The 15069-nt window shown below is 42.4% G+C and overlaps 1 protein-coding gene across 1 annotated transcript in view; it reads left to right on the top strand.

Moving 5' to 3' along the window:
• The first annotated feature begins 3086 nt into the window (after positions 1 to 3086).
• Positions 3087 to 15069, top strand: part of LOC115511280 (NADH-quinone oxidoreductase subunit I-like) — an 83392-nt gene continuing 71409 nt past the window's right edge. Inside the window, 3 exon segments of the mRNA XM_030311815.1 lie at positions 3087 to 3177; positions 7239 to 7369; positions 10140 to 10190. Coding sequence (XP_030167675.1) covers positions 3087 to 3177; positions 7239 to 7369; positions 10140 to 10190 — 273 coding nt within the window.

Below are 15069 nucleotides of genomic sequence, written 5' to 3'. Positions count from 1 at the left end.
TTTACAGTTTCTCATTAAGAGCAGACCAATAGTTTAAGGAAATTTAGTCCTTTTTCACAAAGAGAAAACAAAATTTTAATTTTGCCTCAGTGTGTTTTTGATATTAAAATAAATTTACTTACTTAATTTATCTTGATCTTAGCCAGGACTGACCACACATAAAATTTCTTCCCAAAGATTCTTTGTCCAAAAACCTTCTGCAACTTTCTTTTTTGCATTCAGCTGTTGCCCCAAGCTTTCCAGCTTTAAATAACTAAGTCTCACTTTAGGACAAAATTATTTTGTTTTCCCTCAACAAAGATGTGTTCTTTTTCCTCAGACTTTTTCTTACCAAAAACACATATCTTACTTTCCTTGCATACAGGGTTGTTTCCCTTAATTCCAGTCATCTTAATTACATTCATTAGAATTCTTCATGCTTAGAAACCTTAATTTTTAGTGAAAACTAAATAATAAGAAGTTGCAAATTGTCTGCTGTACCATAATTCTTTAGATTGGCAAATGTATGAATATATTTCATAATTTCTAAAAAAACATGTGTTTTTCCATAGTATTATCTTTCAATAAAGCATAAAGCATGTTTATTAACAGATCCAAATTTATTATTAGTTTTTCTGTAATAAAACAAAAGCAGATAAGTTATATTCAGTATAAAATGTTCATTATGTTATCTTATTTGGAGATGATCTAGATAATCAATGGATTTAAACTTACTCATGGTTCAACCTAGCAAAATTTTAAAGTTTTAGGTTACCAAAGATTTTGGAAGCTATTTAAAAGTTTATCTACAAACTTTTTTGTTTATCTTACTGACATCTATTTAATTTACTTGCTCCTAAGGATTATGCCTAGACTACCCACAAAACTTCATGAAGCATTAGACAAAGTCAGCCATTATTCTAAGGTTTTGTTTTGTTTTGTTTTTTTCCCCTGACAAATTTGGCAAGAGAGAGATAACCTGAACGTCTCTGACTTTTAGTCAACACACGCAGAATACAAGTTTTCTATTTAATGCTGATAACTCCAAAGATCTATTTTAATTAAACCAACAACCTTCAACCTGCTTTCTTTTCAGATATTTTTCCCAAATCATATGAACCTGAAAAACATTTAGATTAGTTTCTAACTTTCTGAGTTTTAGAATGCCCAATCCTTACAAGTACGTGCCTTCAAACCAGCTAAAATACACCTCTTTTACAAATTAATTTTAGCAATACCACCCGGAGATAGAGAAAATATTTCACCTTTACAACATATGTGGATGCAAAAATACAAAGACAAGGTACAAACAAAATCTTTCCCAGCTTTTGCTTTTTTTTTACTAATATTTGTGTAGCCGACATTATAGACTCAATTTCTAAATACTTCTCCCCTCCCTCCCACGAGAAACTTCTTGAAGTTTGCATTTCAAGGAATGGCTCTTAGGTTCTAGAGAAGAAGGGGTAGAAGGGAGGGAGTTTACATCACAAAGACACAGAGAAAACACCCAAATTTTTTTCCAAGGTGGATATTTAGAACCTATCTGCCTGTTCTCAGATGTGATAGTTGGGACATTAGGATCCTTTTAGCAGTTTGGATTTTAAAAGGGCCTCTTCCCTGCCACCACCCTGCCTTTTTTCCTTCAATCTCAGGAGACTGTGGGCTGTATGTATATTTCAAAGGTATGATAAGATTTATCATTTCAAGGGATAGAGAAAGAATGTAAAAAAATATGTTTTTCCCTTGAGTTTCAGGGTGATTTCTATTTAAAAATTACATTTTTTCCCCTTAAAATACAGGACCATTTTGTTTCAGTATCGTGGTCTTTTATAATATTCACAAACATTCTGAGAGGAATAGGTGAGTTTTGGAGATGGGTAAAGATAGGTGGACTTTGACTTGCTTCTAAATTTCATTTCTGGTTTCGTAGAGATTTGTAAAATAAAAACAGTTGTCCCTAATTCCCCAAAGACCTAGATCACAGCCTGAATATCAAAGGACTGACCCACCTTTTAAACTAAATTTGTTTCTCTCAGCGAGATTTTTAACCAAAATGGGAACCAAAAGATTTATGCCTTTGTAAAGTCTGTATAAAGCATTTTAACAAAGGCCTTTTTTCTGGGTAAGCCTTTTTTCTGGCTTCTATTAGCCCTTGATTAGTGACTTTTTGCAGATTATTTCTAGAAGGGCTTGTGAGAAATTTTGGTCCTCTGTTTCCTCTGTGAAGAGAAGGTTGTGAACATAGTCAAATAGTCTTTGTGATTTCCCTCTAAATTTGGTTGTTTTCGGAAAGTAGAGGGAAAGGGCTTTACAGTTTAAAAAATCCCCCGCTGTTCAGGGGACATGAATTCTTTTGCAGTAGGCCCTCTCAGATACAACAGCAAAGGACATTGTATAGAAATGCCCAAAGCAGGTAGAGCCTGACTCCAGAGTCCTGGAAGGTAGGGAGCCTCACTGCCAGTCTCTCGGGCTTTTGCTACATTTGTTTTTCTAGCTTTCAACATTTACATGAGCAACCTGTGTTTTTAGAACCTGGAGGTGAGGGCGGAGTGTTCTCTGTAGCTCTTATAGGGACAGGGAAATTAAAATAGGCAGATGAACCTGGATTTTAAGAAGAGAAATATATGTTGGATATGGACATTTATTTTTAAGTCTTATTCTAATTTCTACTTTTTTATTTTGTCAAAGGAGTCCTTCAGACTGGTTATTGTACTAATAAGACAATTGAGAGACCTTCATTTTATATATATATATATATATTAATATATATATATATTTATATATATATATTTATATACACACACACACACACACATACACACACATACACATATAGGTATATATATAATTTAAATCTAGCCAATTTAAAGGATCCATTGTCTGGCCATTGATGAGTAGGATCTATTAAAAGTTACTCAAACCAATAAGCCTTCTAATGGCTTCACCGAAGATGCAGGAAGTGTCTGCAGAGGGCATAGATGGTGCAGCCCCCATGATTCAAAAAGTTTACTCCTGCAATTAGTCTAGGAAAGCAAAAGCTTTCGTCGCGTAGGCGGGAAGGATGGTGTAGTAATAACAGTGTCTCCAGTCTCCCACAAAGTCGTGGGATGCCTCCAGCCATCGACCTGCTCATCTGTGACACTGATGATTCCAGGCGCTACTGGAATTGGGCTTTCCAGCAAGAACAAGCAATGAAGGGTGAGGTGACAAAGGTTCCTACAGGCTGGGGCTGCTCATGACAAAGTCCCCTGAGAGCTGGAACGGCTGGACAAAGAGAGAGAGGGAGAGAGACTTAGATCCCCAGTCTATTTGACAGGCCGCCAAGGTGCCCCTCCACCATTCTCTGGATGGCGAAGACCAAAGAGAATGTTCTCACTGGCCACAAAGCCAAACTTTTGGGACATAAAACAAGACGAAAGGAAAAATCTTATCCAGTATGTGCCCATTAACAGTTTTTTTCTGAGCCCTGGAGCCAAACTAATACTTACTTAGGAGGGATGTGCCACAGGGTTGGGGGTTTTGTGACATTTCACAGTGTACCTCACTGCATGGAAGTTTTCTTGAGGTTCAGCACTGTGGCTATTTAGGGAATAAAATAATTTATACATGTATAAGCGTATTATTTTTTCTACGTATTTAGTCCAAATGTTTGTTAAGCTAACCTGTTCCAGGGTCAACTTATCCTAACACAGGAGTCTTCTTCAGGTGGTGATTGCTCTAACAGTGTTTCCATGCTCGGCCCCTGCCCGCTGTTTTGTGGCTTTGTGGCTTTGGCTGAGATGTCTCACAGCAAAGTTCGTATGACAAATAATGTAAAAGACACAGGGACAGGAAAACAAAGACCATGTCTGGGAGGGAATGGATCAGCAACCAAAGAGTATTCTGTCAACTTTAACCAAAGAGTCACTTAGCCCAAGGAACTAGTTTTGCAAACATTTTCTCCTGTTAATCTAAAGTTACAAAGAGAGAAAAAGGACTCTCATCTTGTCATTCTCACTTCATCAGACTCCGCAGATAGAGATTCCGGCAGGCTGACGTGGTAAGAAATCTTACCTTCTGCCAGCTGTGTGTCAGATGTCCCAGGAGATTTGAGCTCCAGCAGCGTCAGAGCGACTGGTGTCCAGTGACTTAAAACATCCTTTTGACTATGCCAACTGTCGAGGAGCCAGAATTCCTGTCCCCTCAAAGGCCCTTCTAGCTGGACTAAGAATCAAATCGACATGAGACAGATTAAAGGGAGAAAATCAAATTTAATAGTGTACAAATGGGGAATCCACGTAGTCACAGAAATTCCAAAAACAGTCAGGCAAAAGGAGGTATATATGTCATCCTGAACTCGGGGGAATGGAATAGGGATCTGGGACTTCAAAGGGAAAAAATGCCATTGACAGGGCAGTAAGAAAAAAAAAGCAGATGTTTGGCAGTTAGATTTTTGCCCTGGTATACAGATGGGTCACTCAAATAAACGTTAACTCTGGTAATAACCATTATTCTGGGAAAGACCTCCTCTAATTTAGATTCTTCCATGTAGTTAAGGGAAGGGCAAAACGTTTCTCTGGAGTTCACAGGATCTTGATTACTTTCAGCTCAAAATAGTCTTACTGCCAAAGTGGCCCATCTTGGGGTACCCTCTCCTTGACCCTTGACCCCCTAGCCAAACTCTTGGGACATAAAACAAGACGAAAGGAAAAATCTTACCCAGTATATGCCCATTAACAGTCACAACAGCACCAACCAGTGCCCCAGTGTCCAACAGGCTTAAATCTGCTGGGATAATTAGTCTAAAAAATTCATGAGTCAAGATATCCACACAGTGGACACCACAAAGTCTGAAGAGGACGGAAAGATAAAGCCAGAAAGCTAGTAGACTAAGTGTGTGTACATGCAGAGACTTTCATCACTATGGCTATTTAGGGAATATAATAATTGATGCATATATAAATGTATTATGCTTTCTATGTATTTGGTCCAAATGTTGGTTAAGATGTCTGAAAACAAATCCAGGCCAACCCCTGCCCCACCTTATTTTTATCCTAAAGGCAGTATTATGGGATATCTGAATGATCAGAGAGGAAGATCTTAAATACACAAGGATTTCCCAATTTATCACTACATGCATGATGTAAATAAACCCCTACAGTGCTGATTTGGGTAATGTCCTCTTAACTCTGAATTATAATTTAATTCAGGATGGGGGCCTTAGATTTCAGACATTAGTTGCAGCAAATTGTAGAGAAAAAGCTATGATTCATGACCTAGAAAGAGCAGCAACAGCTTCTAATTTCCACTCATCCTTGGTGTCATGTGATATGTTTCAGAAACTCATTTAAAATCGAGAAAATAAGCCATTTCTAATTGTACTTAAGTAAGGAAATAGTTCACTTCTGACTCTAAGAAGATTAGAGAATCTTTAGAGTGTTTGTTTAGAAACTATGCCAACATTTTTTTCAGAGGTACAAACCTGGTTTTCCCTTTTCCTTAAAAGAAAAAAAAAAAAGGACAAAAAAAAAAAAAAAACAAACCCTTTAATAAAGCCAAATATTAAAAAAAAAAAAAAAGCCTTCACATGCAATTATACCATATAAGGATCACTTCTGCTTTGAGTGTGAGATTTTGCACGTTATGGTATGTAACTTTGGAACAGAGACTTCCTGTCTCTTTCACCATAGTCTTCCCTCAATGCTCAGCACAAAGTAGGTGTTCAATAAATATGTATTGAATGAGTGAATATATGATATGCCATTGATCTGTATTTATTTCTTTTTGAGCTGTCTTTGTCAATTTTTGGTATTGATTTTATGTGATGATTATTGAGACAGAGAAGGGGGTGGGGATACAAGAGGAAGGGTCTCCAGGGCCAAGGACTGAGCCCTGAGGTGCTCCAATCTTCAGAGTTCATGTGGAGGGGGAGATGCCAGCAAAACAATCTAAGCAGGAGAAATGTGCAAGTTAGAAGAGGAACCAGCGGAGTGTATTATCCTAGAAGTTGGGGTGGTTGGGTTTTTCAGGAGAGTGGTTCGCTCTAGACACTGCCTCTGCCACTGGGAATCAGTCAAGACAAGGACCAAAATGTGTCCCTTAGATGTGGCAACATAAAAGGAATCAGTTGGATAAGAACAGGTGGGGTGAGTGGCAGGGCTCACTGGGAGAGTGTGGAGAGTGGATGGACAGTGAGGAATTCGTGGCAAAGAGTGTAGACAACTTGTTCCAGAGGTTTTGCTGGGAAGGGAACCGAAGAGAAATGGGGTGAAGGCTAGAGGGACCATGAAAGGAGTTTTGTCTTATTTTGTTATTTTTGATTTTTGATTTGTCTGTATTTTGAGATGGGGGATGAGAGAGTTCATTTTATACCACTGGCAATCATCCAGGGGAGAGAAGACAGAGAAGATGAGGATGATGATGATGATGATGATGGTGGATGGTGATGATGATGTAAGAAGGAAAGGGGATATCGCAGGACAGAAGTCCTTGAGCAGTTGGACAAATGTGGTTCCAGTGAGGTGTTAACCATGGCTAGCCACGTGGACACTGATACAGTGAAAGAGGAAGGCAGAGACAATGGGGTTCTGGTACATAGTGCACGTGGCAGGGTTGGGGGTGTATTGATTTGAGGGTGGACAGGTAAGAGTGTTGCCCTCTATGCCTTCAATTTTTTTGCGGGGGGGGGGGGACAGGTATGAAAACCAGGATATCAGCTGGGCATGTGGGAGGGGAAGGGATGCAGTAGGGTTAAGAAGAAATGAAACCAATTTAAAGGATTATCTTGAAAAGTAGGAAAGCAAACTATGGAGGAATGTGTGGTAGGATTGCAGTGCTGAGGGTCCATTTGAGTTTTATCGTCACGAATCTGAATGGAGACAGACAGATTTGGGGATTTTCCCAGTACTTGTGGTGGGAATAGAAATTGTTAGCACTCTTATGGAGAGCAGTATCTTTTGACCCATCAATCAGCCTCTAGGAATTCATCCTAAAGATAGTTGGACAAATTTATGAAGATGTATATACAAAGATGTTCAACAAAGTATAATTGATAGAAAATAGTTGGAAAGTACCTAAATATTCAACAATAAGGAATGGGATAAGTGAATTATGAGATATCCATGGGATGTTTTGCAGCTGTTGAAGACTATATGTCTACACTCGTAGGGATGATATGGATGGAGAGCCAAGATATGAGATACTGAGAAAAAAATTGTGGTTTTCAAAGAGGCACATAGAGTAAAAACCCTATTTGTTGAACTCTGATGCACTTGCTACAGCATTTCAGCTGATCCTACAGGGTGTACAGGAGCTGGATGGCCCTTTCCACATGTCTGGAATCAAAGCAAGGGCCCAGAGAAGGAGTGAAACGTCGGTTGAGGCAGAGCTCTTCAATGGAGAGCAGTTCCCAGTGGGGGTGGGGGGGGTGGGGGAGGGGACTCAGCAGTGGACACTCCTACAGTTAGGGGGATGAGTTTCTCTGTCCTGAGGTAACATCTGGGTAGGACACCATAGCATCCATTAGAGACCTGCAATTCTAAGTCTATAGTTGTGGAGATAACGGTAATGTCTGTGGTGTATTCCTCTTCGGACTATTGTGAGGAGCTAATGAGATGACGGATATGGAATTGATCTTTAAACTGTGAAACTATCAACTGCGTTCTTATTTTTAAGTTTATTTATTTTGAGAGAGAGAGAGCGCGAGTGGGAGAGGGGCAGAGAGAGAGGGTGACAGAGGATCCAAAGCGGGCTCTGTGCTGACACAACAAGCCTGATGCAAGGCTCGAACTCACGAACTGTGAGATCATGACCTGAGTCGAAGTCAGATGCTTAACCGACTGAACCACCCAGCTGCCCCCGTGATGTTTAGTTATTCATTATTATCTGTGGCTCTAGCCTGCCTTTCCTCACCTTCCCTAGGCCTGACCAATCACATTTTCCCTTTCTCCTTAGTTTTATTCTTGGGTCACTGACACAGAGAAAAAATAAGAAGAAGAAACAGGGTATAATTCTGAAAAAGAAAAGGTCCTGTGCTTTTCTGCCCAGTTTATGTACAGTCCTTAGTGGTCCTGTCAGGAGCCTGGGCCTTCCTGCTTGTCCAGAGGCAGACCCCCTCTTCCAGGGAGGGACTGAGTAGGGTCAGGAGAATAACCCTGTGAAGGTCTTCTTACTTCGCCTCCGGAGACACGGCCCGTGGATAATCTTGCAAAGATGGGAAAGAAAGGAAAAGTCACTTGAGCCAACCACATTTCACAGTAGCAAGAGGAAGTTGTGAGGGAAAACCAAAGCCGAAGTGAAAATCTGAAGCACGCTTGAAGAGAGGCTACAAATACTTCTTGTGTGGAGAGTCATACAAGGGGAAAGCGGAGAAAATGGAGAATATTTTCTTCAAAATTTTTTTGTGGCGAATTTTGTTTTCCTGCGAAGCTAGTAAATATCTCTTAAAAGAATGTGTGTGGTCACACAAGTTGAAGGGCTGAACGAATTTCCTCCCTGCCTCCAGATGGTTTTAAATGGTAGCAGAGAGGAGGAGGAGGAGCGGTTAAGGCTCCCCACCCACACCACAGGCCTACTGTCCTGGTCCAGCTCTAGAAGGGTGAGTGCTGCTTGTTAGACCCTGTCGGTCAGCCTGCAGGCATTCAAGAATCAGAGGTTTGTGTTTCCCAAAGTGCTCCCCACCCCGCTATCCCCAGCCAGTCAGAAATGCTAACACACAGACATGGGGATTCATGGAAAACAATAGACAACAAGTGAGCAGAGAGAGAGAAAAATCCCATCTGGTCACAGGAGGGAAGAAAAAGGTCTCTCTCCTCAGATACACACACAAGAAAGAGAACACAGCTGCCAGTGAAATGCTGGTGTCATGGGACTTTGGGGGTCATAGAGCCAAGCGCAAAACTAATCATATTTACTTATGCCCTGAGCCAAGGTTATGAGTAAATGTGCTCATCCCGATTGTAGTTAAAGTATCTGGCTGGGTGCATCCAAGCGTGGACTACTAGACCAGCATTGAACATATCATGGGATGGGGCACCTGGGGGACTCAGTTGGTTAAATGTCTAATTCTTGTTTTCCGCTCAGGTCGTGATCTCACAGCCATGAGACTGAACCTGATCTTGGGCTCTGCACTGAGCATGGAGCCCACTTGGGATTTTCTCTCTCCCTCTCTCTCTCTGTCTCTTCCCTACTCGCGTGCTCTCTCTCTCTCTCAAAATAAATAAATAAACACTTAAAAAAATAAATTATGGGAACATGGGGGAACATTCACAATACACCCTTAACTTAAAATGGTTTAATAGTACATCGTTAACATAAACAAACCAGTACGTTGAGTAAGATCCCAATTTCGGAAAACTAAATGAAGAACTCTCCATCTGCCACGTGAAAAGACGAGAGTGCCAGATACAAAATGTTTAAATGTTTCTCTTGGTGACGGGATTGTTTTCTTCTCTGTGCTTTTCTGGGTTTTTGGATCTTTTTTCCTCCAATGATCATGTTTTTACTGTCACCCGAGAAAGAGAGCACGAGTATAGTTTGGGGAGATTCCGTGATTGTGAACACTTCCCAAACATACATTCACATGCACACACAGTATAATATGTGGGGTGTGGGCATGCACATGTGTGCAAGGCACGCACACGGGTGTCCCAAAGCTCTGGGCTACTCCCTTCCATCTCGACCACAATCCTTTTTGTCTCTGGTGAGCTCTCAAACCCCACGTAACCTCAGACCACACTTCTGGAAAGATGATCTCCTAGAACTGAACCCCCAGCCTTCTACCAAGGGTTCCTGGCAGGTGGCCATTCCTAGTTGAACGGTCGTGGGGCCACCAGGGACCCTGCCTTTGGTCTCCACCGTCACACTATGGGATGGGGGAAGGAGGAAGAGGAGAGGACCACGTTTCGCTGGCCTGCAAGTTTGCTCCTATGCCCTTTAGCAGGAGGGCTCACAGGTGGTGCTGCATTCTGTAGGATTAGAGAAAACACCTCCAGGGAGCAGAACCCTCAAATAGCCGAGCTCCAGGGATCTGAGGGAGACTCTGCCAGACGAGCACCCACAGGCTGTTGGCTCAGCTGAAGGAGGAAAGAGACGAACTGCCTGATGTTCCAGCCTTATGTTCCCATCCTCACTTTCACACGTTCTGGATTTCTTCTGACAGTGACTGCTTCCCGTCCTCACAGGCTAGTGCCGCCTCTTCTAAGCATCTTAAAAGGCAGTTTAAACCGAACAAGGTGGGGCGCCTGGGTGGCGCAGTCGGTTAAGCGTCCGACTTCAGCCAGGTCACGATCTCGCGGTCCGTGAGTTTGAGCCCCGCGTCGGGCTCTGGGCTGATGGCTCAGAGCCTGGAGCCTGTTTCCGATTCTGTGTCTCCCTCTCTCTCTGCCCCTCCCCCGTTCATGCTCTGTCTCTGTCTGTCCCCAAAATAAATAAAAAACGTTGAAAAAAAAAATTAAAAAAAAAAAAAACCGAGCAAGGTATTAGGTGAAGGTTCATATTCTCCTGTGCCCTCTTCCTTTTGTGCCCCATTGGCCCTTCTCCCATCCTATTGTTCTCTTGTCAAAGCCCATAAATCCTTAGCAGCCAGGGCATTGTCTTTGGGGGTTTAACTCTACCACCATCACATACCTGTAAATGATTAACAAGCAGTGTTTGGTTAATAAGTAACATTTGGCTCTGATATTAATAGCAGATTTGAAAAGCTAGACACAGCTGGTGATGATTTAGTGACACCGAGTCACCTTAGTTTTTTATCCATTAGCTTGGAGGAGGGACTAAACACTGCCAGATGTCACCAAGCTAAAAAACAAAACAACACACACACACACACACACACACACACACACACACACACACAGATACAACTGGGTCCTAAGAGAGGACCTTGGAGGTTGCGTGTGTGTGTGCGTACATGCAAAAGAGATTCCTGCTCTTCCCAAATGCCACCCCTGTTGTCATTTCCTGAGACCCGTAGGTCCATCTCATTGATAATGACTCTCCGCAGCTCTTCACATCCCTAGAGCAAGTACATTCTCCTGTCAGGGTTCACTGGTCGGCCATGAGTCAGAAATTAAGAATGCCCTAGGAAAGTTGGGGAGAATTGGTTGTTCAATAGTGAAGCATCAAGCAGCATTCCCAACAGGCCATATTTGTTCAGCCATATTGAAGAGCTTACTCAATGCTAAGTATTTCCAGGGACTGGGGTTACAAGAAAACTCCTGTCTTCCTAGGGCTTTGCTTGTGTGTGAGGGTGCCCTGAACAGGAACTCCATTCTGGTCCGTACAAGATGTTTGACCTTGCTCAGCTGTGGCAGATGGCTCCCCTGTTCAAGCCCTTCCTGGCACAAAGAAAAATATCTTTTTCCTAACTCTTACCCAGTAGGGACTAGAGTTCTTGCTTCAGTCAGAGAAAGGAGGTCCTTTTGTTGGCTTTTTCCAGACCGTAGTCTTGAGTTCAGTCCAACAGGATATCTCTCCTGTCCTCACTGTTTACATAGGAACTTCTTTGGGTCAGGCCAAATTTTCCTTTTCCATCCCTCAACCTGGCTCTTCACACACTCATGGACTGGCTGCTTCTTGAGAAACTCATCTTCTACTTGTCCTGGTGTGATATTGGCTTTGCATCCATCTTTCAAGTTTCTCCCATCATACCCTCCTTATCATAAATGAAGATCCAGAAATGTCTTCATGTGTATTAAATAGGTAACATATAGAGAGGGACTCCTTTCTTCTCAACAAAAATGAAAAGCTATAGGGACGATGTATCTAGTCCATTTTGACTACAAATGCTGACCTTACTGGGGAGTAGGGATGGGGGGGGGGCAGATCCCAGCCCACACCCACTACCTCTTAGGGGGTCCATAGTTTTTCTGTTTGCAATTCAAAGCTCCTGCAAAATGATGACAGTGAATCACTCTCCTCTTTTGAAGACAGAAAGAGACTCCTCTTTAGCAAGATCAGAGTGTTCACAAATTTCTGCCCCAATTCCCCTTTTTCCCCATCTGGACCCATCTCAGCATCTCTAAGGGCGGCTAATCTGCTGCCAGTGGGGCAGCCACTGCCAGGAAAAAACGCCTTCCCTTTTCTCACTCCACTGCTTTCTTCATAGATCAGCCCCCGTCTTCCCTTTCCACATGCTCTCCCTTCCTTCTCTTAGGAAAGAATGTGATATGTGATGGCACGTTGTCAGGCATGGGAGTTCTAATTATAGCTCCATCAGTCTGTGCGTGTTGGGGAACAGAACTCTAGTCAGTAAGAGATGACAACTTTCGCTGTGTAATTTAGTTCTTCATATCACTTCGTCATTCTGACTCCTTCCTATTTAACCAGATGCTTTGTCAGAAACTGCAACTTAACCATTTGAAGGGCTAACAATAAAGGATTAGCAAAACCCTTTGGCATGAACATTTGCCTTTTGATTAACTTTCTCACTCTACTTACCTGAAAACCTGATAAAAGAAAGTAAAAATGGCCCTGATCGGTAAACTGTATCCAGACTGGGACAACTGTAAATACAGACTGGAAGCCATACCTTCGGGTGTCCCTTAGTGGGGTGACTCGTGTAACTGGCAAGATCTCACAGGGACTACAGAAGCTATGCCCATGGAGTATGGGGCTTCTAATCCAGGGTGACTTCCACACCTTTCTGACATAAGTCTCATTTCTTCACACCTGAGTCATCGCCTGGGGGCCAAAGACCTTGGTGGGGATGGCTTTGTGGTCCCGCAGAAGAGCAGAGTCGGTGCCCTGCATTCTGGCCTGTGCCTCCTTCTGAGTCTACTGGTGTCTGTGTGGCAAGGCAGTTTCATAAGTCTGCGTGTTTAGTGGAGACTTAGAAGACCTCCTGGTGGGCATTACAGGTGAGGTCTTGACCTTCACGGGTTTGAACGAGAGCATTTATTTGCTTGTGAAGCTGTCTGCAAGAATCAATAGCCAAGTCATCTTTTTTTTTTTAACAATTGCCAATTTTTCTTTACAAATTAAAAGATAATATTGATGGGACACCTGAGTGGCTCAGTTGGCTAAGTATCCGACTCTTGGTTTGGGCTCAGGTCATGATCTCATGGTTTGTGAGTTCGAGCCCTGTGATGGGCTCTGCGCTGACAGCTCTCCCTCTCTCTCTCTGCTTCTCCCCCAAGCCCCATCTCTCAAAATAAATAAGTAAATATTGGGAAAAAAATATAATACTTTTGTAAACATTGATACATTCCTCTTCAGGACATTACACTAAATGAAAGAAGCCAGTCACAAAAGACTAATACTGTAAGGTTCCACTTATATGAAGTGCATAGAGTAGTTAAATTCATAGATACAGAAAGCAGAAGGTGGTTGTGGAGGGGTGCTGGGGGAGGGGAGAATGGGGACCTGTTTAACGGGTATAGAGTTTTGGTTCTGCAAGATGAAAAGAGCTCTGGAGACTGGTTGCACAACATTGTGAATGTACTTCAAACTACTGAACTGTGTGCTTAGACATGGTCAAGATGGTAAATGTTATGTCACGTGCATTTCACCATTAAAAGAAAAATTTGACCGCATCCTCAGAATATCACACTTAAATCATACTTTCAATGACTGGGCCAATGCTAAATGTTTCCAGATTTTACTATAAGTAGTATAAGAAAAGTTTCGCGTCATTTTCCCAATACTGTCTTCTAATTGAAGTGACATACTTATCATTTGACCCCCTGACAGTTTCAGTGATCAGTCACCACCTCCCAGGTAAATGGTTACCATGCCCCTTGCTAACAGGACACCATCTAGGGGTCAGTTGTGGAACTACAGGCAACCAGGCAGAAGAGGAGTAAGGCCTGCCTACATCTCCCCACCCCGCCAGACTCCACTCCTGGAAGTACCTGGAAAAGAAGCCAGACCTAAGTACCACCCTTTCCCCATCCTCCATCCAGTCAGTATAGTTTCCAAGATCTTGCTGCTATGAAAAAGAAGATCTCCCAATATTTACAGTACTTGAGGTTAGAATAAATAATCTTTTATGGATAGGGTACTAATATCTTGCTAATAAAAGCTTCAGCTCCTAATCCTTTGTTATTCTCTTAAAACAATACAACATCTCCAGTGCAAATAAAGCTAAAAGTTCCTGCATAAATTCTTGTACCTACTTAGGAATGAAACAAAGTAGTTTGGGAGAATGGCCAAATGATTTTGTGTTTGGTAAATTTGCTACAAGCCAGTATTGTATTATGGAATCCCAGGGTCACAGACTTTTAGACCTTAAACAGCTTTAGAGACCAGCTGGGTTAGAGAGCCTCTAGAGACCAGTGATTCTCAACCATTTTAGTGTCACAGACCCCTTTGACACTCTGATACAAAATGAGAGGCTTTTGTCCCATGAGAGGCTATTTTACACAGAACTTTGAATATAACTTTAAAGTGTTTGTGGATGCCCAACCTCCACCCCAAGTTCATGACAGATTGAGAATTCCTGCTGTAGTGCTACCCCATCATTTGGAAGTGGGTTTTCCGAGAAATACTACATGTGAAGAAGCAGCCTAGCAGAGCGGCATTCTGCAATGGAGATGTGGCCCCACACAGAGTGGTGCTGTGTCAGAGCCAGTCCCGGTAAAACCCATTCCATTCCAGGAGGGCACATGTCTTCTGTAGAACAGCAGGCTAAGAGGGTGAAGTCCAAATGGGGGAGCCCGTTCAGATTCCACAGCCAGGAAAAACAAACGTTGTCTTATTGACTGAAGAGGAAGAGGGACAGGAGTAGGTGGCCATCCAGGACGGTTACATGGAGCATGAACAACGAATGACCCATGGGCTGAACAGAGATGACATGTGGGGGAATTTGGCAGCAGCATGGACTGTGAAGACAATCAAAATACAGGAATAGGGGACAAATAATAGTTAAAGTGGCAGAAGGGTACCAAGAGGTGCAGACCAAGAGCAGAGCAGATGCTCCACAGAACTGCAGGAAGAAGTCTGGATTACTTGCCAGACCTCTCCCCAGGGACTTCTACAAAAAAAAATCACTAGGGAGAACTGGAAGAAGACTGGACTTCCAATGAGGTGGGTAGGAATGTTACATCTTGGGTTCTTGCTACAAATGGGATACTTTGATTTACCAGGAAATACATGGTGGGGAAAGAGCCAATG

The sequence above is a fragment of the Lynx canadensis genome, chromosome A3 (assembly GCF_007474595.2).
Source record: "Lynx canadensis isolate LIC74 chromosome A3, mLynCan4.pri.v2, whole genome shotgun sequence".
NCBI classification, from domain to species: Eukaryota; Metazoa; Chordata; class Mammalia; order Carnivora; family Felidae; genus Lynx; species Lynx canadensis.
This window is presented reverse-complemented; position numbering and strand designations above follow the sequence as displayed.